This window comes from Elgaria multicarinata, chromosome 20, assembly GCF_023053635.1.
Source record: "Elgaria multicarinata webbii isolate HBS135686 ecotype San Diego chromosome 20, rElgMul1.1.pri, whole genome shotgun sequence".
In the NCBI taxonomy this organism is placed as follows: Eukaryota; Metazoa; Chordata; class Lepidosauria; order Squamata; family Anguidae; genus Elgaria; species Elgaria multicarinata.
The window spans coordinates 17,972,515-17,994,863 of NC_086190.1; the positions used below are offsets into that span (position 1 = coordinate 17,972,515).

Genomic DNA, 22,349 nt, shown 5'->3' on the forward strand with positions numbered 1-22,349 from the left:
CAACGTAGTGCCACATCACGCCCTGCAGCGAGCTGCACAGCAAAGGAACCACAACAGAAGCCTGAACAGGTAGGATGCTTCCAGAACCGGGATGTCCCTGTCTTGGGGTAGACACCGGACCGGAACGTGCCTCCTCCTCAAGGCCACGGCTGAATTTCTGTCTTGGAAAGCCGTTGCTCTGGCAAAAGCGGGTCTCCCAACAAAAGCGCCGGCAGTGAAGTTAAAAGAGGAGAGTGGGGGGATGGATGGTCTGTGGGGTGGGAATGCTTTTTAAAAATAAAGAACTGTAAACTTCAGTGAGGCCTGGCCACAAGTGGGAGAGGAACAGAAGACAGCTGCCGTGGGGACGGGCAGGGGGAGGTTTTCCCGAAGAGGGTTGAACCAGGTGGCTGCAGCTGCTACTTCAAACGGAGGCCTTCCCACCCGTTCCCTTTCGCTACACAAAGACGACAGACCAAGCAGAGCGCGGAGGGGGCGTTTGTACGTGTGTGTCCCTTGCCGTTTTTATTTTCATTTCCCAGCACAGCACCTTCCTTGCCGTTGCCAGAAGATACAAAACGAAGATCTGGTTTCGAGCGAGAGCAAGCCGCCGGAGGGAGCCGCGGGCGAGCGCTGCCTGGAGGCTGCCGACTCAAGGGGTGGGTGGGAGGCGGCGATCTTCCTCCGGCATCGTGCCCCAGGCGCCTGCATTCCTCTGCCACGGAGGGGTCTTTCCGGCCCGCGTCACTGCTCCTGTGGAAGGGAAGGGCGAGAGATGTGTTGCAATTCGGACCCTAGGACCGGAGGACGGTCAACCGTGCCGCAATGAAAAGAGTTCTAGGAAAGGACTTGTTACCACTTGCTTGCTGGCCAGGCAGAGAGCCAGGGAGCGAGGAGGCCATGGCGTCTCCTGCTCTTCTCACCACCTTCGTTCTGGGTGGAAAGGCAGGCAAACAACCAGGTTGCCATGGGGAAGAGGGGGGTGGGGGGGCTGTTGTCAGTGGGCCCCTGCTAGGGTGTGGGCCCTCGGCACGGGCCCAAACATGCTAACCCTGGGCGCCGGCCCTGTTTGGAAACCAGCGCATCAAACGGGCACGTGGATTTCGCAGGCAGGACTCGCTGTGGCTCCCTGTGAAGCCTAGCTACAGTGATCCATGCTCTGATAACCTCTCGTTTGGATTACGGCAACGTGTTCGACCTTTGAAAACGGTCCGGAAACTTCAGCTGGTACGAAACAGGGCAGCCCGTTTACTAACAGGGCAGTTCTAGGAAAGCGGTAACAATCAAGTCAGGTAAGGTTTACGCCTTTCTCCCTGCAGGAATTGACCCTGCAGGAGGTGGCAAGCGGGCTGTCGCTCTGCGGTCCAGCCCGTGTTTTGCAGCTAGAGGGGTTTTTCAGCAGGGCGGGGGAAAGACCGCTCTCTGGGCAGCCCCTCGGGGAATTGCAGCCAGCCAGAGCGGACCACATAAACCAGCGTGCGAACCGGAATGAGTGAGGATTTGAAGGAGGAGGAGGAGGAGGAGGAGGACGCCGCAAAAAGCGCTCCAACGTCCCTGGGCAGAACCCGTCGCCACCTTCTCTGGCGACGGTCCCCGCCTCTCCCATGAGGAAACAAATTGTGTGCTTTCCTGGACCAAGGGATTCACGCCTTCCGCAGCGCCCCGGCGTAAAGCCGCGGTGGGATCGGAGGCTGGGTTTACTCCCTTCCAAGGCTGTTTTAGGGTTTGCTCATCAGTATGACGGGGGTGGTGGTTTGTGGAGGTTTTTGCACGCGCTCAACAAGGAGGGAAGGGACGAAACCACCAATAAGAGTCGGCGATAAAACTTTTTACTGCCGTTCTGCAACACTGCAGGAACCATGACGCGAAGGTTTTGAAGTTGGCAGCCAAGCGGCTCGGAGGCCGTGGAGAAACGCCTCCCCCCCCCCCCCGCCCCGCAGAAGAAAGCCAGAACAAGTGGGAGCTGAGCGGAGTCAATATCCAACTTGCGATGACTCTGTGCAAGGCGCTGTACTTCAAGGCAAAGGTTTCCTGGGCAGAAGGTTAATCATCTGCATGACGCACACACACACACACTCACTCACTCACACACAACCGAGGGCACAGGGCGGAGGAAAAACACTTGCTGAGGATGTCATGGGCGAACCAGATGGCAGCAGGTACGTTGGCAAGGATGCAGCTAAGTTGGCTCAGGCACGGCTGGGCCGACAATACAGAAGAACACAGAGGAGGAGATGGGTTTCATAGAATCATAGAATAGCAGAGTTGGAAGGGGTCTACAAGGCCATCGAGTCCAACCCCCTGCTCAGTGCAGGAATCCACCCTAAAGCATCCCTGACAGATGGTTGTCCAGCTGTTTGTTGGATCAAAAGGAGCAGAGAGACAGTCAGGCTTTCAAAATGAAAGCTTTTGCAACTAATCCCCAAAGCTAGACTGTTTCCAGATTGGTGGGAACAGAAGGCATCCCAGATTCCCGTTGAGGAAAAACAGCCGGGCTAGATTCCCCCCCCCCCCCCCGTAAGTTTGTCTGTATTCATTTAGGGCTCAGTGGAGATCAGGGTTGTCCTTCCCCCCCTGCTACAAGTGCAAAAATGATCACAGCAAAGCGAGGATGAGCAGGTTGTTGTGACTGGTCACTCCTGTTGTGCATCGTCACAGCGCTTGCATTGTACTTCTTAGAGCTTGATGCAGAATTGTCACTAGCTACGTCCCCTTGGATTTCATGGCTTTTTGGTCCCACAGTTTACACTGCTGGGCATGTTTAGCCTGGAGAAGAGAAGATTGAGGGGAGACATGATAGCACTCTTCAAATACTTGAAAGGTTGTCACACAGAGGAGGGCCAGGATCTCTTCTCGATCCTCCCAGAGTGCAGGACACGGAATCATGGGCTCAAGTGACAGGAAGCCAGACTCCAGCTGGACATCAGGAAAAACTTCCTGACTGTTAGAGCAGTACGACAATGGAACCAGTGACCTAGGGATGTGGTGGGCTCTCCCGCACTAGAGGCCTTCAAGAGGCAGCTGGACAAGCATCTGTCGGGGATGCTTTGCGGGGGGTTGGACTGCATGGCCTTATAGGATCCTTCCAACTCTACTATTCTATGAATCCTCTCCACACACCAGGATCAAAGACCCCCCAAAATACCAGCAAGTTGTCGCTTAAAAGCTCTTCCTGCTACGAACTAAGCCTTAAGAAAGGCGTTTTGACCTCTTGCGAAAGGGTGTGCGTGAAGAAGTAAAAGACCCAGGAAGCCACCCAAAAAAGTGGAGCCAGGGAAAGCAGGCAGAGGCTTCTGGGTAATTCCAGAGGGGTGCATATGACCCCCACCCCCGGGGGCCTGAACTTCTGCACGCCTGTTCAAGACAGCAGATGGCATGCCCCAAACTCCCAATGGCCAAAGCAACATTGGTCGTTTGCTGCCGGATTAAACAATCTTGCAGGAGAATCACCTTGCAGGAGAATCCACCGCCACGTTCAGAAGAATTACCGCCCGGGGACTAAGCAAGCGATCTTCACCGGGACTCACCCGACGCAGACTCACCTTGACGAACTGCCCGTGGAGGAGGTAAGGAGACCGGAAGTCATGCTGGCAGTTGGAGTAAGCCATCCCTAGGCCTGTCCCCGATCCGAAAGCGATGGGCCACGTCCGCCCTGAAAGGAGGGGGAAGGGGAAAGCGCTGAAGAAACGGGGTTCAAATCGAGCTCCGGATGGTTAGGAATTAAGGCTGGACGGGCCCTGGCAGTGGCTGGTGTTTTGGACTTCGATTCCCAGAAGCCTCTGCCAGCATGGCCGAGAATGATGGGAGATGAAGTCCAAAACATCTGGAGGGCTAACTTTTGCCTACTTCTGCTGCAGTTAGCTCTTCCCACCACCACTCAGCAACTGAAGGAGCTATTATTATTATTATTATTATTATTATTATTATTTACATTTATATACCGCCCCATAGCCGAAGCTCTCTGGGCGGTTTACAAAGATTAAAACATTGAACATTAAACACAAGTATACACAATTTAAAAGCCATAAATAGCATAAAAAAACAGACAATGTCCCGTTAAAACAAACTATTCTGGGGTCAGTTAAAAAACTCAGCATATGGTGTTAAATGCCTGGGAGAAAAGCCGGGGGGGGGGGACAGGGACGGACCAGAGTGGGGGCTCTGATCCCACCCACCCCGGCCAACACCAAGCACCATCTGAAAGTTCTGTCGCTCGTCACGCTCGCCAGACGTCGGGTTACGCTCGCCATGGCGAGCCAAAATGTTTGTTCGTATATTTGCACAATGTACAAACCGTTCGGTATCTAAAAGGAAACAAACGAAAAGAATACGGAAACAAGTTCTACCGATAAAACCGGGGCTGATTATTCGTGAGACGTTTCTTTAAATTAAAAAATGTGCTTAGGAGTGACCGGAAAGAAAGCAATGTAGGCACCTGCCTGACATCAAAAGGCAGGGAGTGCCACAGAGAGGAGCCTCTGCTCTGATTAGGCTCTAAACAGGCCTGTGCGGAATCAGCAGGAGCTCTTCCTCCGATGACCTCACTGCCCGGACAGGCTGAGAAGGCACCTCCTCGAGTAACTGTTGGCACCTCCCTGCTCACAGCTCAGAAGCCAGCCAAGCAATCTTTCCAGTGGCAGGGCTGTGGGGCCCCGTAGAAATTCTGCCCACACTCCCATGACTAGCAGAATCAGAATGAACTATGCATATCCTTGTACGTGCCGATGTAAATAATCCGAGGCACACCAGCAGCCTGAAGGAATACACACGCAAGCACAAACACACACACAAATCTCACCTGGGTTCTAAAATCTCTCTGCCTTCTTTCACCTGGAGCATATTCTCGACTCGCCATAGGCGAGCAACCGTCTGCAAGCCTGCCCTAAGTAAACGGTGGGTCTGAAACTCGCCAGACAAAAACCAGCCCCAATGTGAATTGCAATGCATTGTACTTTGGGACTCCTTTTAAACTGGCTAGACTAATTCTACCTGGAAGTAACTGTAGGCAATATGGAAAAACCTGCGTTGGGTTGCCGTTATGACCCAGGCACAAGGTGCAATGATTAAACCTTGCTCCTCTTGCATGCAAAACTGGTGCTCTACTGCTGAACTACGTTTCCTTTCCATTCACTGATTGGTCAAGATCAAGAAGCTGGGAAGCTGACATAAGCACAGGTAGGCCTGTTTTGCACATCACACTAACCCACAGTTTGTTGCCCTACCCAGGGTTTGTCTGGCAAATGACCAAGAAAACGCAGTTTGTTTTCTCAATCCCTGGGTTATTCACCTCCCTTCTCCTTCGCCCACATTTTCCCTGTATCCCAGATGCCTTTGTGACACTGTAGTACTGACAAGTGCAGTGGCTGGCTGGCGAAACAACCCACGGACAACCCAGGGTTCTGTGTTTGCATCTATCAACCAACCATGGCTTAACCAACCCAGAGTTCACAACCCAAACTCAAGAGACGGGTTCTCTTTCTGGGTTGTTTGTGCTTAACAAACCATGGTTTGTTAGCGCGGCCATGTTTACACATCATAACAAGCCGGAATTCAACAACCCATACCATGGGTTAATGTAACGTGCAAACCTGGCCTCAGAGTGGAATGTAGGGGAGAAGAACCCCCGGGCCCTACTTCCAGATGTGGAAAAAGCCCAAGAAAGCCAGGAGGCACTTACTTTTGAAGAAGATGACGGAGAAGACGATGCCCAGCCCAAAACCAGCACCTGCAAGAGAAAAGGAAGAGTTAACAGAGACCACCATCTCCCCACATGGCAACAAGGGAATTATGTACAGGCCCAGCTGGGCAACTCGCCCGTCCACCCCCTGGCAACAACTCTTGCGTGCGACCTGCTTGTTCCAGGAGGGCTTGTGTAGGACAAGGAGGGTTTGGTTCCCAAGAAAGCTTGGCTCAGGTTTTCTGTTGCTGCCTTGCCGACACCGAGGAGATGACCACAGAACCGCAACTACTTCCCAGTGGGATGGAGAATTATCCACAGTAACAGTTTCCTAAACCAGGCAGGGTGAAAACGTCTCAGCCTAAAGTTTTGGAATCACTTTGTGAAATCGTTCGTGGCCCTAGGTCCGCCTCTTCTCTGCCATCCCTGAGCAGAGCTGGTGATACTAATACTTGAAATTTCCAGCTTCTGTAGTCAACTTGGGCCTACGGTGTAGTAGATAGCGCTGGCCTTATGCCAGGAAGACCTGGGTTCAAACCCTTATTCAGCCCACGAAGCTTGCTAGGTGACATTGAACACACTCTCAGGCCAGCCAACATCTCAGTGCCATTGTGAGGATAAAGGAAGGTTGCCATGTATATTACCTTGAGCTCCTGGGAGGAAGGGTGCCACCTTCTCCCATAAAAAATGTCCCTGGGTTTTAAAACCTTCTGGACAGGCGCTTCTAGGAAAAGACCACTTTGAGCACCCCTCTGCCACCCCCTTGCCTCTTAACGCCCCCCTATGCAATCCCACCACCCCCAAGGGGGTGGTACCACCCACTTTGGGAACCACTGGTCTAGATGGACTCTTGGTCCAATCCAGCAGGACTCTTCTGACTCTCAGGGGCCCACTCAATCGTGCTACCCAGGATCCTTTCAGCTGGAGTTTAACTCAGCAGAAGACTTGATCCAACAACGTGTCAAGGCGCCCAGTACTCAGCGGAGAAACAAAACCCTGGAGGCTTCACGCAACCTTCAGGAAAGGTCTTCAAGGCATTGATGGGATTGGAAAACGACCCGGTGGAACCGAACTACGTCCTGTGCCGATGGACAGGAGTTTGCCGGAAGACCCATTTTCTCTTAGTCGAACGGCCAGAGCTGTGTAAAAAAGAGGAAAACCCGTTTCCCGTGAGGACCCCCCTCCTCATGGCTGGGGCAGGGGGGAGGCCAAAGCGGCCTGGCACCGCGAGATCCGTCACTTTTCTTCCGCCATCCGTTTGTTTTCCTTGTAAGTGAGACCTTTCATGTTTTATTGTTATGAAGTTAAAGGCTGGCCCTGGAGGTGCCGGTCTTTAGTAGAAACAGCTGCCGCGGTCGGTGTCCCTCGGTCAGGGGGTGGGAGGCCCTTTTTCGGAGCGACAGGCTGCCCTCTTAAAAGGAAATGGGGCATGCCAGGCCTAGAACCCATGAAAGCTAGCAAGCTCTCTGCCCATGCTCTGGGGCATTCGGTCACCTCAGAACCAGCAATGGAAACAACCTCTGCAGAGGCGGATTTGAGAGTGAACCTGTGTCCAAGTTGACTGTCTCAACATTTGCTCTTGATCTCTCTTCGCAGTTCAAAAAGAGATGCAACTGGTCTTCAAACACCCGTTGCTTCAGGGTCATGTCTTAAGATTCACTGGGAACTTATGTTTGGCCAGAGTGAGCCATGGCCAATGTCTTCTTCCCCACCACGCAGCCTCCATGCAGAAAGCTGGGGCCGGGACGTGCATGTCAGTGAAGAGGGGCTGAGGGTGTTTATGCACTTCAGAAACAAATTACCATCTGCAAAGATCCATCAAACGTTCAAACGGTTTGGCCTTTAGGCCCAGGTGCAAAGAGCCCGTTTCCTACGTGGGGCCACGCTGCCCTTTCCAGCGCGACGGCTGGAATTCAAGCCATCGAGAGTGAAAAATAATCATTTCAACACGCAAGACGCGCCCGGGGAGAGCGAGAGCGAGAGAGCTGGGCGTTTGGCCTAGCCAGTCATGCCGTAGTCCGGTTTTATACTTCCTGCCCCAAGACCGTGTCTCGCCCGCCGCCAACCCAAACAAGTTAGCTAATCAACGAGAAATTATTTACAAGGGGAATGGGTCGTGAATCACGCAAGTGCCGTCCTTAAATCGGTTGCTTCCGTTAGCGCGCTTTCCATGCTGCTGGGGGAGAGCAGCCGCCCAACCGTTGCCCAGGGTAGGATATAGCCGCAGAGCGCAGAGAAGGCTAGGGTGACACGCACCCTGCTTTCCATTCAGAAGCTGCCATTTTGGTGCCATGGCGAAGGTAGGAGAAACGCACAACTTCCTGCTAGAAGACGGAATCATTGTTCTTATTCCGGCCTGCCCATGTGGAACATACCTTCCCAGAGCCATGAGCGCTCCACCAGTTATTTTGTTAGTTTCTGGGCTAACATCTATTTACTGGCATTAACCTTTCAAGCAGAGAGAGGCTGCTCAAAGCCAAGGGACTCACTCAGCTGGACCGGTCCATTTTAACTTCTGGAACTCTGTGCCTCTCTTTGCACAGAGAAAGCCTTTAGTCTGGTTCACGCATCACCCTAACCCACGTTACGGATTGTTGAATTCTGGGTTGTCGTGACGTGTGAACATAGCCATGGCAGTAGTTAAACCCTGGTTTGTTGGTTGACTGTTATGTGCGAACCCAGAAATTGTTGTTCGTGGATTGTTTTGCCAGGCTATAGAAGGGTCAAAAAACCCAGCCACTCCGCAAGCCAGTGAGATACAGGGAGAAAGCGGGCGAAGGAGGGAAACCAGCAACCCAGGGTTTGAGAAAACAAACCACGGTTTGTTCGATCATCTGCCGGAGAGACCCTGGGTTAAATAAACAATGGGTTAGCGTTGATGATAAATGCATGGAATTAAAGGGGAGTGGGGGGATGAAAGGAAAGGTGGCAGCATTTATTTATTTATTTATTTATTTATTGCATTTTTATGCTGCCCAATAGCCGAAGCTCTCTGGGCGGTTCACAAAAATTAAAACCATAATAAAACAACCAACAGGTTAAAAGCACAAATACAAAATACAGTATAAAAAGCACAACCAGGATAAAACCACGCAGCAAAATTGATATAAGATTAAAATACAGAGTTAGAACAGTAAAATTTAAATTTAAGTTAAAATTAAGTGTTAAAATACTGAGGGAATAAAAAGGTCTTCAGCTGGCGACGAAAGGAGTACAGTGTAGGCGCCAGGCGGACCTCTCTGGGGAGCTCATTCCACAGCCGGGGTGCCACAGCAGAGAAGGCCCTCCTCCTGGTAGCCACCTGCCTCACTTCCTTTGGCAGGGGCTCACGAAGAAGGGCCCCTGTAGATGATCTTAAGGTCCGGGCAGGTACATGTGGGAGGAGGCGTTCCTTCAAATAACCTGGCCCCAAACCGTTTAAGGCTTTAAATGTCAATACCAGCACTTTGAATTGGGCCCGGACCTGGACTGGCAGCCAATGAAGTTGTAAAAGGACTGGCGTAATGTGATCTTGCCGGCCAGTCCCTGTTAGTAAATGGGCTGCCCTGTTTGTACCAGCTGAAGCTTCCGGACCGTTTTCAAAGGCAGCCCCACGTATAACGTATTGCAGTAATCCAAACGAGAGGTTATCAGAGCATGCATCACTGTAGCTAGGCTATCTCTGTCCAGATAAGACAGATCTACTACACCGTAGGCCCAAGTTGACTACAGAAGCTGGAAATTTCAAGTATTAGTATCACCAGCTCTGCTCAGGGATGGCAGAGAAGAGGCGGACCTAGGGCCACGAACGATTTCACAAAGTGATTCCAAAACTTTAGGCTGAGACGTTTTCACCCTGCCTGGTTTAGGAAACTGTTACTGTGGATAATTCTCCATCCCACTGGGAAGTAGTTGCGGTTCTGTGGTCATCTCCTCGGTGTCGGCAAGGCAGCAACAGAAAACCTGAGCCAAGCTTTCTTGGGAACCAAACCCTCCTTGTCCTACACAAGCCCTCCTGGAACAAGCAGGTCGCACGCAAGAGTTGTTGCCAGGGGGCGGACGGGCGAGTTGCCCAGCTGGGCCTGTACAGCGTCGCACACCAAGAGGCCAAAAGAAAACCCATTAAAAAAAAGAGAAGCAGAACAGCCCAGGCAGATGATGGCTTTCGCGGGTTCCGGGCCTGGCATGCCCCATTTCCTTTTAAGAGGGCAGCCCGTCGCTCCGAAAAAGGGCCTCCCACCCCCTGACCGAGGGACACCGACCGCGGCAGCTGTTTCTACTAAAGACCGGCACCTCCAGGGCCAGCCTTTAACTTCATAACAATAAAACATGAAAGGTCTCGCTTACAAGGAAAACAAACGGATGGCGGAAGAAAAGCGACGGATCGCACGGTGCCAGGCTGCTTTGGCCTCCCCAGCTGTGTCGGGTTCAAGACGGTGGGGTTTTAAAGAGAGCGGGTTTGCCCCTTTGGTGCGGATCCGCACGCCTGAAAGAGCAGAAATGGGCCGTCTAGGCTAATCCATCCTCCATCGACGCAGCGTCTGGGTTGCAGCTGGCAGGCCATTTTAGGGTCATGTTTCTGCCTTGAGATCAGTGGTATCGTGGTGAATTTCGGGCACAAAGGTGCCCGTAGCCACGCCCCCAAGGAGAATCCAAAACGCCTAGCAGAGCTGAGTTGATTCGTGTCGATAATTAATTTCTTAGGCATTTTCATCTGCTGGCAGCAGGTCTTTTTGTGAAGCGAACGGGTCTCCATCGCTCCATTCGAGAGCAAGCCAACACAAAAAACATTGCGCGTGGCCAGGAACACTGGCAACAATATATTGCTACTGGGGGGGGGGGGGGAATCCATGATCCCCAAGCTATTGTCAGGATTGCAGCGAAGCTCAGAGGGAACAGGGGAGTTGGGAGGGGGCACTGGCATATTCCGCCGTCGTTCCTGCTGATAAAGGAGTCTTGGGATTTCGACCCTGTGAGAGCTGTTTCCACTACAACAATGCTCAAGATCACTGAGGCTTACTGCTTCTGATACGGAGGCGGAGGTAAGATCAGGGCAAAAAACATCAGAAGAGCTCTGCTGGATCAGACCAAGGGTCCATCTAGTCTAGCACTCTGTTCACACAGTGGCCGCAGTTCACTCAGTTCACACAGTCATCGGCCAGGGATGAACAAGCAGGACATGGTGCAACAGCACCCTCCCGCCCATGTTCCCCAGCAACTCGGGCACACAGGCTTACTGCCTCGAATACTGGAGATGGCACACAACCATCATGGCTAGTAGCCATGGATAGCCTTCTCCTCCAGGAATTTATCCAACCCCCTTTTAAAGCCATCCAAATGGGTGGCCATCACTACATCCTGTGGTCGTGAATTCCATCATTTCACTATGCATTTTTATTTGTCCTGAATCTCCCACCAGTCAGCTTCATGGGGTGACCCTGTTGGGTTCCCGTATTTTGAGAGAAGTTTGATGGGGAGGTGTCATCAATATGAAGGCGACACTCAGCTCGTATTTAGCGTTTTCAGCAATTTGGGGCGAAGCGGTGGAGGCGTTAAATCAGTGCCAATGGAAGAGAACCAGATTAGCGAAGGTGGCAGAGAGAGAGAGAGAGAGAGAGAGAGAGAGAGAGAGAGAGAGGTCCCTGAATTCAAGGAGCTCCCAACCCACATTTGGACAGTGGGGAAGTCACAGGGGGGAAATTAAGTAAAAGAAGGAACGGTGTTCTCGTCTTCCTTCTTGCCCATCTAAGTTAGGATGCAAACCTTCCAGGTCACTAGAGAAGTGTGAGCCATAGAACATCCTGCTTTTGGTGAAGGCATTTAGCATCTAACTTCCTTCACACCAGGACTGAGGAAGAACCTTCAATGGAAAACCTGGCCAGGGTGGGAAGGAGGTCTCCAGCTGTTTGGGAATTTGACTCCAAGGGTCAGATTGCTAGGAGATGAAGCCCACCAGGCGATCTACGTTTTGTCCACCCCTGGACCGCAGTGGGTCTCTGGGGGCTCACGCTTTCTTGTCCAAATTGAGTGCATTTATATCCTGCCATTCCTCCTCCCCCCCCCCCCCCCGGAAGCATACACATCCTACTAAAGTACCATAGAGTTTGGGAGGGACAAAATACCGGAGAAAGTAACCTCTCTGCTTCCCGGACTCTCTGATCCGTTCTAAAACTTCAAAGCAACTTGCGGCACGGTTTCACAGCCCACAGAACCAGCCCTCAAAAGGTTTCTTCTCCCCAGGCAGCGGACCCCCACGCTGCAGCTGTGGGGAAGCCAGAGCCAGACAGCAAAGCCCCCCTCCCTCAAATGCAACCCCCCCCCGTGAGCTCATTAGCTGAACAGATGCAGAAGGAGACGTCTCCCAAATTCCATCCCCCGCCCACCTAGAACGGGAGAAGAGGGGAAGAAAAAGATGATAGATATATGCTCAAACTCAGAAAGACTTGAAGACACAACTGGGGGGGGGGGGGACAGAGCACCCCCCCCATCTCCTGAATGGGGGAAAGTCCCACTGCACAATACTGAAGGCACGGAATTAAAAAAAACTATCTATCTATATTTGTTTTGATATTTTCATTCGTTGTAGCTATGGTTTTAGTTCTTATTTATTTTGGTTTGGTTGTGTTTTTCTTTTTTTAAAAAAATGATTGCAAACCATTTTAAAGGCATTTGCCAGTCGGGCAGCGTAGACAACTAAAAAAGGAACCGTAAATAAATAAAGTCCTTTGGACGCGCTGTCAACCCCCAGACTCAATCTAAATTCAATTCCCCTGCCCTCAATTATAAGCTCCAGGAAACTAGAATCAAAACCTGAATTGCTTTTTTCCACTCTTATAATTAAAACAGTTTTTTTAAAACACACCCACACACACACCAAGGTTTAATAGTTATAAGCATTTTACATTCAGATGTCAAAACAAACGAAGGATTAGAGGTGAAGGAGTATGCAGGGAGTTTTTTTCTTCTTTTCCAGGGAGCAACAGGCAAGTTATGAGCTTGCAGGCTGCTGCCTGGTCATGTACAGGCGCATGTCTTCCAAAGGCAATATCAAGGCAGCCCTCTGAAATGGATGCCAGGAAAAGGAGCCGCTCTCCCAGAGCTGCCTTTCCAGCAACAAGCAGATTAAAGCGATTAAAACCGTTTCCTTCGCTTAATCATCTCAAAATCTCTCCTTAAAAGACAATTTCAAAGAGGGAATTCGGCTGATTTCGCTTGTCAATGTCTCTGTGGAACAATGAGAAACATGTTGTTCCAGCTTGTACCTCCTTTTGTGAGAGAGGGATCGGATTACTCCCCCACCCCCCAAACAGCCCACCTTTCAAAAATTCGATGCTACGGAGCGGCCTTCTCCCCCACGCATAGCCCGGCCGGCTGAAAATGACAGAGCTGCATAGAATAGCAGAGTTGGAAGGGGCCTCTAAGGCCATCGAGTCCAACCCCCTGCTCAATGCAGGAATCCACCCTAAAGCATCCCTGACAGAGGGTTGTCCAGCTGCCTCTTGAAGGCCTCTAGTGTGGGAGAGCCCACAACCTCCCTAGGTCACTGATTCCATTGTCATACTGCTCTAACAGTCAGGAAGTTTTTCCTGATGTCCAGCCAGAATCTGACTTCCTGCAACTTCAGCCCATCAGTCTGTGTCCTGCGCTCTGGGAGGATTGAGAAGAGATCCTGGCCCTCCTCTGTGTGACAACCTTTCAAGTATTTGAAGAGTGCTCTCATGTCTCCCCTCAACCTCCTTCCCACCCTGGCCAGGTTTTCCATTGAAGGTTCTTCCTCAGTTCTGGTGTGAAGGAAGTTAGATGCTAAATGCCTTCACCAAAAGCAGGATATTCTATGGCTCACACTTCTCTAGTAACCTGGAAGGTTTGCATCCTAACTTAGATGGGCAAGAAGGAAGACGAGAACACCGTTCCTTCTTTTACTTAATTTTTCCCCTGTGACTTCCCCACTGTCCAAATGTGGGTTGGGAGCTCCTTGAATTCAGGGACCTCTCTCTCTCTCTCTCTCTCTCTCTCTGCCACCTTTGCTAATCTGGTTCTCTTCCATTGGCGCCGATTTAACGCCTCCACCGCTTCGCCCCAAATTGCTGAAAACTCTAAATACGAGCTGAGTGTCGCCTTCATATTGATGACACCTCCCCATCAAACTTCTCTCAAAATACTGGAACCCACTAAGGAAGATAATAACAATAAAATTCAAAACAGTAACAATTAACTGAATATTCATTCAAAATCCAATTACATGTTTTTAGTTTATTCAAGTTAAACCTAACTGATGAACTTGATCCAGTGATATCATCTTTTCAAAGTCTGATAGTCATTTAGCAAGAATATTAGATGATCGCATTTAGTAACTAGGGTAGAGTACTTCACTATTCTGTAAATTCTTCATGTGAGGGATGGGCTTGATGAAGTGATGCCAGTTTCCCAATGTCTGGTTTAAAGTCACTTAACATGAGTCTTAAATCACCACGTTTTGTAATCTGGAGCTGATTTCTTTGCTTGGAGAGAAGTAGACAGACCACACTAAAACCACATTCCACCAAATATGATGTTGGAAATGTAACCAGGAGCTTCTGAACCACTCTCCATAGTGCAGGATAGCGACCAGAAATTTCCTTCTCTAACCAAAACTCCTGGTACGGAAAAGACCACCTCGAGCGCCCCCCTGCCGCCCCCTTGCCTATTAGCGCCCCCCCATGCAATCCCACCACCCACTTTCGGAATCACTGGCTTACGTGATTCCCCACCAATGCATTTCTTTCCGGCAGGCCTACCCAGATGAATTTTAAACCTAAGCAAGTTTATTTTTATTTATTTATTTATTTATTACATTTATATACCGCCCCCATAGCTAGAGCTCTCTGGGCGGTTTACAGAAATTCTAAAATTGAGATAAAAACAAGTATATACAACCTAAGCATGTTGAAGATGTTGTGATGGTTATTTTAAGATCGTATTGGTTTTATATGCTCTTGTCACTAGTTTTATGTATTATATTTTGTTTAGCGTTGTTCCCTGCCTCGATCCAGAGGGAGAGGCGAGTAAGAAATAATAATTATAATTATTATTTCCGTGCTAGACCGTGGTTAGGGAAGGAAGCGCCTACAGCAGACCAAAGCCAATTCAGGAGAAGTCCTTGATTCCAAGGATGAGCGAGGCTGAAGGCAAAAGGATGGGGCGAAGAATGGCAAAAATACCACTGTTCTTTACCTTACTGAGCCTTACGGGGGGCGTTTTGACTTTTTAGGAGTTGCGAGTGTGCGTGCACAAAAAGCCGGAGAACCAAGAAAGAGTTTGTGGCTGCGGGGAAGGGGCAGCGGCCGGATTGGGTCCCCCGGGCCGAATGTCCTGTATCGGCCCTGCAGTCTCTGTTGGCACCTTGCCTTCTGATCTCTAACCCGTCTTTCACACGGTACGTACGGACACAGGCACACGTCCCGATTCCAAAAACACAAGGCCGAATTTCAGGGAAATCAGGACTCTTTCCTGAAGGCGCAGCAGCCTTCAAAACGGGAGCAGCTCCTAGCGAAGAAGGCGGAGGAAGATCAAGGTCTGGCAGCAGCCAAATAACGCGTTGCACAACGTGGATGCTGTTTCCACGGCCGCATGGAGCAGGTTAGGCGCAGAGAAACCTGTCCGTCAGGTGAGACCAGCAGGCCCAAGGCTTTTCCTGGTCTGTATTCGCAAACCGACGTCAGCACTCACTCGCTTGGGCAAATTACCAGACATGGCGCGCCACTGCTGTCGTCATTTAAGTGCCAAGATAAGATTTATCTCTTTGCACAGCTTTTAACCGAGGGAAGCTCGGAGGATGGCAACAAGGGACAGGGCCTTTTCGGTGGTGGCTCCCCCACTGCGGAATGATCTCCCCGATGAGGCTCGCCTGGAGCCAACACTGTTAGCTTTCAGGCGCCAGGTCAAGACTTTTCTCTTCTCCCAGGCATTTAACAATGCTAAGTTTATTTTTTTAACGGCCCCCAGAACTGTTTTTAAATGGATACTCTTGTTTTTATCCTGTTGTTTTCATGTTTTTGATGGTTTTAAATTTTGTATGCTTTTTTTAAAAAAAATGTTTACTGTTTTTAACTTTTGTAAACCGCCCAGAGAGCTTCGGCTATGGGGCGGTATATAAATGTAATAAATAAATAAATAAAAATAAATGAACCAGAATAATGTCTGTGGGTGTTCTAGCAGCAGGGATGGGGGAGCGCTTTCAGACTAAGGGCCAGATTTCGTTTCAGAGAAGGTCACGTGGGCCGCATTGGTGGTGGGCAGAGGTGAAGGCAAAAGAGGGCAGGTCCAATTATAACTTAAGGCTCTAGCTGCTCGCAAAGGAGCAAGACGGCTTCATATCGCTCGGAATTAAGTAGCAGAGTTTAGGACCAGAAGATGCTCTCCCACACTCGAGGCCTTCAAGAGGCAGCTGGACAACCCTCTGTCAGGGATGCTTTAGGGTGGATTCCTGCCTTGAGCAGGGGGTTGGACTCGATGGCCTTGTAGGCCCCTTCCAACTCTGCTATTCTATGATTCTATGCCATTTCAAGAAAGATTTAGAAAAGCTAGAGAGTGTTCAGAGGAGGGCGACTAGGATGATCAGAGGTCTGGAAACAAAGCCCTGTGAGGAGAGACTGAAAGGACTGGACATGTTTAGCCTGGAGAAGAGAAGATGGAGGGGAGACATGAGAGCACTCTTCAAATACTTGAAAGGTTGTCCCACAGAGGAGGGCCAGGATCTCTCCTCCATCATCCCAGTGTGCAGGACACGGAATAACAGGCTCAAGTTAAAGGAAGCCAGATTCCGGCTGGACATCAGGAAAAACTTCCTGAGTGTTAGAGCAGTACGAGACTGGAACCAGTTACCAAGGGAGGTTGTGGACTCTCCCGCATTAGAGGCCTTCAAGAGGCAGCTGGACAGCTGTCTGTCAGGGATGCTTTAATGTGGATGCCTGCACTGAGCAGGGGGTTGGACTTGATGGCCTTAGAGGCCCCTTCCAACTCTACTATTCTAGGATTCTAGGAACTAAGCCTTAGGAGAGCATCTGCACAGAAGCTGGGAAGTTGCAAAATCCTTGAGGGTTGGGGGAAAGGGCCGTGAAAGGGACTGAACCAACCCGCACACTACGTTCACCATGTAAGTCCCTCCTGCCTGTGCCTCCTCCGAGGGAGGCTCAGATGGCGGCAAGCAGGGAGAGGGCCTTCTCAGTGGTGGCCCCCCATTTATGGAGTGATCTCCTTGACGAGGCCCGTCTTTTGCCAACCTAGTTATCTTTTCTGCGCCAGGTGAAAACTGCCCTTTTCTCTCCGGCGTCTGGCAGGCTATCATGAGTTTTTAATCAGGCCCTGGATTGTCTTTGGTTGATGGTTTAAAAAAATGTTTTGAGATAAACATTGCCTGTGTGTGTTGTGTCTGCTGTCTGTTTATATGTTTTGCACTGCTGAGCAAATGAATTAATAAAAGTAAAACTTGGTGGGTTCGAAGCTTTAACCTCCACCGCTCTCTTACGTGGGACTCCATTATAGTTTCTCCTCCGAGGCATGGATCAGGTCCATGCCAGTTTTAAGAGCCAGCAAATCTGCTGCACCCAGTGTTCCCAAGCCGTAACGCAGGCCCCGGTGGGACTGCAACTTAATTGTCAACCAGAGAATGCCGTTTTTGTGCTTACCTCTGCAACTACAGCCCTGGCTCTGTGCATGCATGAATTAATTTCCCTTTGAAAGGAGTAGCACGGCTGCTTCTAGGACGCGGGGCCAAAAAGCCTGTGCCCAAACACGACTCTGGCCCAATCTGGCAGGCAGTGAGAAACTCCCGCTGAGAAGTTCAGGAAGGGCCCCAGTTGGGGGGAAAACTCGGGCGAGTTTGGGTGTGCAAAAGGAGGCCGGTCTTCGGAAGAAGACGTGCAGTGGTTTAGCAAGGCCGGGCGGGTGTTGGCCCCCAAGGAGACCTCAGACACTTTATATGAGGAGCTAAGGCAATCCGCCCCAACGTGGTACCCTCCAGAGGGTTGAACTACAATTCTCAGCATCCCCAGAGTGCTGGAAGTTTGAACCTGACACCTCTGGAGGACATCAGGTTGGGGTAGGCTGATTTAAGGTCTTCCCATGGCTTATGGGTAGAAAAAGCTATCTTACACCAGCCCAGATTTTTCGTTCATCTCACCCAAGAATGTCCAAGGGCAGTCAGAAGGGTGGCGTTACAATTTTACAACGAGCCATCTGCTTATAAGTTTGGTATCCTGAACCTGTTCAGGCAACACGCTAAGCCACGGTGGTAAAGCATGTCGAGCCAAACATTATGGCTTAGCGTGTTGTGGGAACCCTTCCTAACCACGGTGGCTACATAACCACGGTTTAAACACACTCACTAACCATTAGCTGCAAAAGGGTTACCGGCCTAGCCATGGCTTAGTGTGCTGTCTGAACAGGCCCACTATCTCCATGCAGTAGAGAAAAACGCTTCTAAACGAAGTGGACTCTTAAGGTTTTTGTGTGGGTTGCAATCCAGGTCCAGTACTAACACTAATTATAGTACAGGAACCTTTGAGTCCATTTCTTTCTTTTATTCATACAACTAAAAATTCCCCATTCTAACACAAGTAGTCAAGTATGTAAAAGCAACTAAAATTGTATTCCCTAGGCATTTCTTGTCACAAAAGAGAGGACTGTTGAGCCCATTTTCCTTATCAAGACTTCTCTATGGGGTATCACAGGAAAGGAATGTCGATATCAAAGAAAATAAATGACCCCTGGAATCAGACCATAGTTATACAGCTTCCAAAATATGACCTCACTGCCAATATGTCAACACTAATTCTGGTTTCATCAATCTAAGCTCACAAACTTGACTTCTAAAAGATCCTCCATGATCAAAACACACCTACAAAAACTCAAGCGTACACTTTTCAAGTTAGATACAATTAATTTCGATATATGCCTTCGACAATGCGATTTCTTACTCAGAGATGCACTACAATGTAAGTGCATTACATTTTCTAGAGATCTATATATCAGGCATGGTAACACTGTCCGCAATATTTTTGTCTCGTTAACCGGTTTAAACAAATCAGGCTTCGTAAGCTACCGTCAAAACCACGGTTTGTTTGCAGAGATGGATTCAGACACGACAATAAGCCAAGATTCGAACAAATCACACGGTGGCTTCTCTTTATGCGTGAACTAGGCCTCTGGAAAAAATAAAGAGAAAGCACCTTTGTAGTCCACCTGTGAACCTATTGGTAGCATCCCAGATGGACATGGGATTATTTCGACTCTCCTTGGTCTCATCCAGCAAGGTTCTTCTTTTCCTGTTACCTACCAGAAATCTTATCATCCTTATTCCCACTTACAAAGCAAGTTCTCACTCTGTTCCGTTCTGCCACCCGCTCCCCTATTCAAATTATTACCTGCGCAAAGAAGCCAGAGGTTAAAATTGCAGCAACAAGCACAAATCAGATATTAACTCATTTGCAATTCAAACTGAGTCATGCTTTCAGGTGCTTCCCCACCACCCTTTTCAAAAGTACCCATCTCAGGTAAACAAGTTTTATAACACAAAACTTAAAAGCACTTTCCCCTGCATGGGAAAGGGGGAGTTGGTTGCAGACAGAAATCTCACAACGGCAGCCAACATCAGGGCACAGCAGGCTGGGAAAGGCACGCTGGCACTTCACGGCTGGCTGCGGCAGACGACAGAGTCAGCGTTGCATCATGTGGCAACCGTACTCCCAGCCTGAGAAAGGAGCGGAGTGAGGATTTGAAGCCAGGTCTTCCCAGCCCAAATCCCACGCGCTGTTTACTGTGCCAACATGGATCTAAATTCTGCGTTATCCTCCCCTCATTACATCTCGCAGGAAGTCCTGGTTCTCACTGTGACTTGAGCCTCTTGAAAAACATACCCACTGAATGGGTATGTCCAGTCCTTTTACAACTTCATTGGCTGCCAGTCCAGGTCCAGGCCCGATTCAAAGTGCTGGTATTGACATTTAAAGCCCTAAACGGTTTGGGGCCAGGTTATTTGAAGGAACGCCTCCTCCCATATGTACCTGCCCAGACCTTAAGATCATCTACAGGGGCCCTTCTCCGTGAGCCCCTGCCAAAGGAAGTGAGGCAGGTGGCTACTAGGAGCAGGGCCTTCTCTGCTGTGGCACCCCGGTTGTGGAATGAGCTCCCCAGAGAGGTCCGCCTGGCGCCTACACTGTACTGCTTTCGTCCCCAGCTGAAGACCTTTTTATTCTCTCAATATTTTAACACTTAATTTTAACTTAAATTTAAATTTTACTGTTCTAACTCTGTATTTTAATCTTATATCAATTTTGTTGCGTGGTTTTATCCTGGTTGTGCTTTTTATACTGTATTTTGTATTTGTGCTTTTAACCTGTTGGTTGTTTTATTATGGTTTTAACTTTTGTGAACCGCCCAGAGAGCTTCGGCTATTGGGCGGTATAAAAATGTAATAAATAAATAAATAAATAAAATGTTACCCTGCTCCAGACTGTAGCTAGAGTGGTTACCTTTTTTCCTGAACAAAGGTGTGTTTTAATAGCTGAAGTCAGGCAGAAATTTAAAATAGGCAAAATCCTTCCCCCCCCCCCCCAAAGTATGGAGGTACATAAATAGTTCTGACTCTCACGTCTGCCACAAACTTGTTAGCTACCTCTCAATGCCCTGTGGAATGATCTCCCCTCTGATGTATGTCAAGCCTCAAGGCCAAAAGGCTTTTATTGAAGACGTATCTGTTTGCTTTGACTTTCCCCAGGGCCAAAAGCTATCGTTGTACCAACCTCGTGATACTATTGCCTGTGTGTCCGTGTCCAGGATTTTTAAGACACAGCTAGTTTTGCTTTATTGGACTTGCTAGAACGGCTGTTAGGAAAATGCTAGCCCACCTTTTTCAGAACAACAGAAGGCGTCTTATTATAAAATGCCAAATGTTTAATGATAAATAATTGAGAATTTGAAAATGGAAGTAAGTAGAAAGTAGCAATTATATTAAAGGGAAGGCACACAAAGATGGGTTCATAGTGAATTCTGAGTAACTGGCATAAAAAAATAATTGTTGAGGTGACCTGGACAGTATCTAAAGAGAAAATGCTGAATTATAGCTATATCACTTGTGCCCATGAGTGATTTGAATAATGAACGGGTGTGAGACTGTATTATTTGAATTCAAAAGTGCAGTGTAAGCTTTCGCTTATCAATTAATGAGCAAAAAAAAAAATTATATACAGTATACACATCAAAAAGCCCGATAGACAGATGTCTAAACAAATTACAGACTTTGGTATCATTAGCATATTTTGAATATGAAGTTCTTCTCAAAGGTCTGATTCAGAGTTGATCTTATCTAGCTTCAGAGATGTATGTGTAAGCTTTTTTTGTATGTTCTAATTTCTTAGGAATGTTTATTAACGATAAGATAATTTAAACTGAGCCGTAATTTACGAGACAGCAGGTAATATTAGCGATGAGATAATTTCTACACGAAAAGGTATAAATATGTGCTGATTGTAGAATGCGGGAGTTTCTTATTAGTAGCTAGCCAGGTCTGTGTACCTGTTAGTTGAATAGTCTATTCAGAAGTGAATAGGAACTTGGTTGGGAAGAAAATCTCCCCTTTTTAAGCTATTAGGACTAAAAGTCTAAGGACAAGAAATGTTTAGGAAAAACTATTTCTTATTAAGGGATTAAGGGGCTGGTTGACCGGGGCTGGTTACAGGGAGCAGACAACTCCCCTGTTAAAACAGCTCCACTGGCTTCCAGTCTGTTTCCGGACACAATTCAAAGTGCTGGTATCAAGGTTCTTCATATGTTCTTATGATTACACCCTTAGAAACAGAAATAGAGTTTCTAAATCATCAGAAGTGACAAATCTACCAAACTCTGCATTGTTCAGATGTCACCATGAATACTGTGCCCAACTCTGGCTCTTCTGATGTTCTTAACGGCCTCTTTACAACTCCAGGATTCTGTGATCTGTCAGGGATGCTGCAGTTGCACCCTGCAGTGTGGACCAGCTGCACGGACCCACCCAAGTCCATCCTTCGATGATGCATTTGCTGAGAGGGGCTCAGAGCTATTCCAGGCCCAGCGCCTCTTGCCAGGCCAATGAGCAGAAGCCACCCTGAGATGCTACCAGAGTCTGAAGCAAGGTCTGTCCCCCATCCCACCACCCTACCTTCACAGTCCCCCTCCCCTCCATGAAACAGTCCCCCTCCCCAATTTCCTAACCCCCTCCCCTCCATGACACAAAGGCCCCTCCCCTATTTCCTACCCCCTTCCTCTCCATGACACAAGCCCCCTCCCCTCCCCTATTTCCTAGCCCCTCCCCTCCCCTCCATGACACAAGCCCCCTCCCCTATGTCCTAGCCCCCTCCATGACACAAGCCCCCTCCCCTATGTCCTAGCCCCCTCCATGACACAAGCCCCTCCCCTATTTCCTAGCCCCTCCCCTCCATGACACAAGCCCCCTCCCCTCCATGACACAAGCCCCCTCCCCGATTTCCTAGCCCCCTCCATGACACAAGCCCCCTCCCCTATTTCCTACCCCCCTGCCTTTTTTCCAAGCCCCCCTTCCCCTCCACAGGCCCACCACCACCTCTTACCCAGCTTGACGGCGGAATCTGCCAAACACCGGTCCCACTTCCGACCCAGCTCGCCCTCCGACGCCATCTTGGCCGCCACCGCCTCCTCCAGCGATCCCCCGCGCCCGCCTGCC

At 49.4% G+C, this 22,349-nt stretch overlaps 1 protein-coding gene across 1 annotated transcript; it reads right to left on the reverse strand.

The window, feature by feature from the left end:
- Positions 1-477: 477 nt before the first annotated feature.
- Positions 478-22,349, reverse strand: MICOS10 (mitochondrial contact site and cristae organizing system subunit 10). Its single transcript, XM_063145163.1, has 4 exons — positions 22,237-22,349; positions 5,657-5,704; positions 3,522-3,631; positions 478-732 (listed from the first exon to the last, which is right to left on the reverse strand). The coding sequence occupies exons 1-4, from the start codon at positions 22,301-22,303 to the stop codon at positions 724-726; spliced, it is 234 nt and encodes a 77-aa protein (XP_063001233.1). The 5' UTR covers positions 22,304-22,349; the 3' UTR covers positions 478-723.

Excerpts from the sequence above, each read along its gene's own strand:
- MICOS10 (XM_063145163.1), bottom strand. The coding sequence starts at position 22,303 with ATGGCGTCGGAGGGCGAGCTGGGTCGGAAGTGGGACCGGTGTTTGGCA. Across the intron at positions 5,705-22,236 it reads AGATTCCGCCGTCAAGCTGG|GTGCTGGTTTTGGGCTGGGC; the intron begins GTAAGAGGTGGT and ends TTTCTCTTGCAG. Across the intron at positions 3,632-5,656 it reads CTCCGTCATCTTCTTCAAAA|GGCGGACGTGGCCCATCGCT; the intron begins GTAAGTGCCTCC and ends CCCTCCTTTCAG.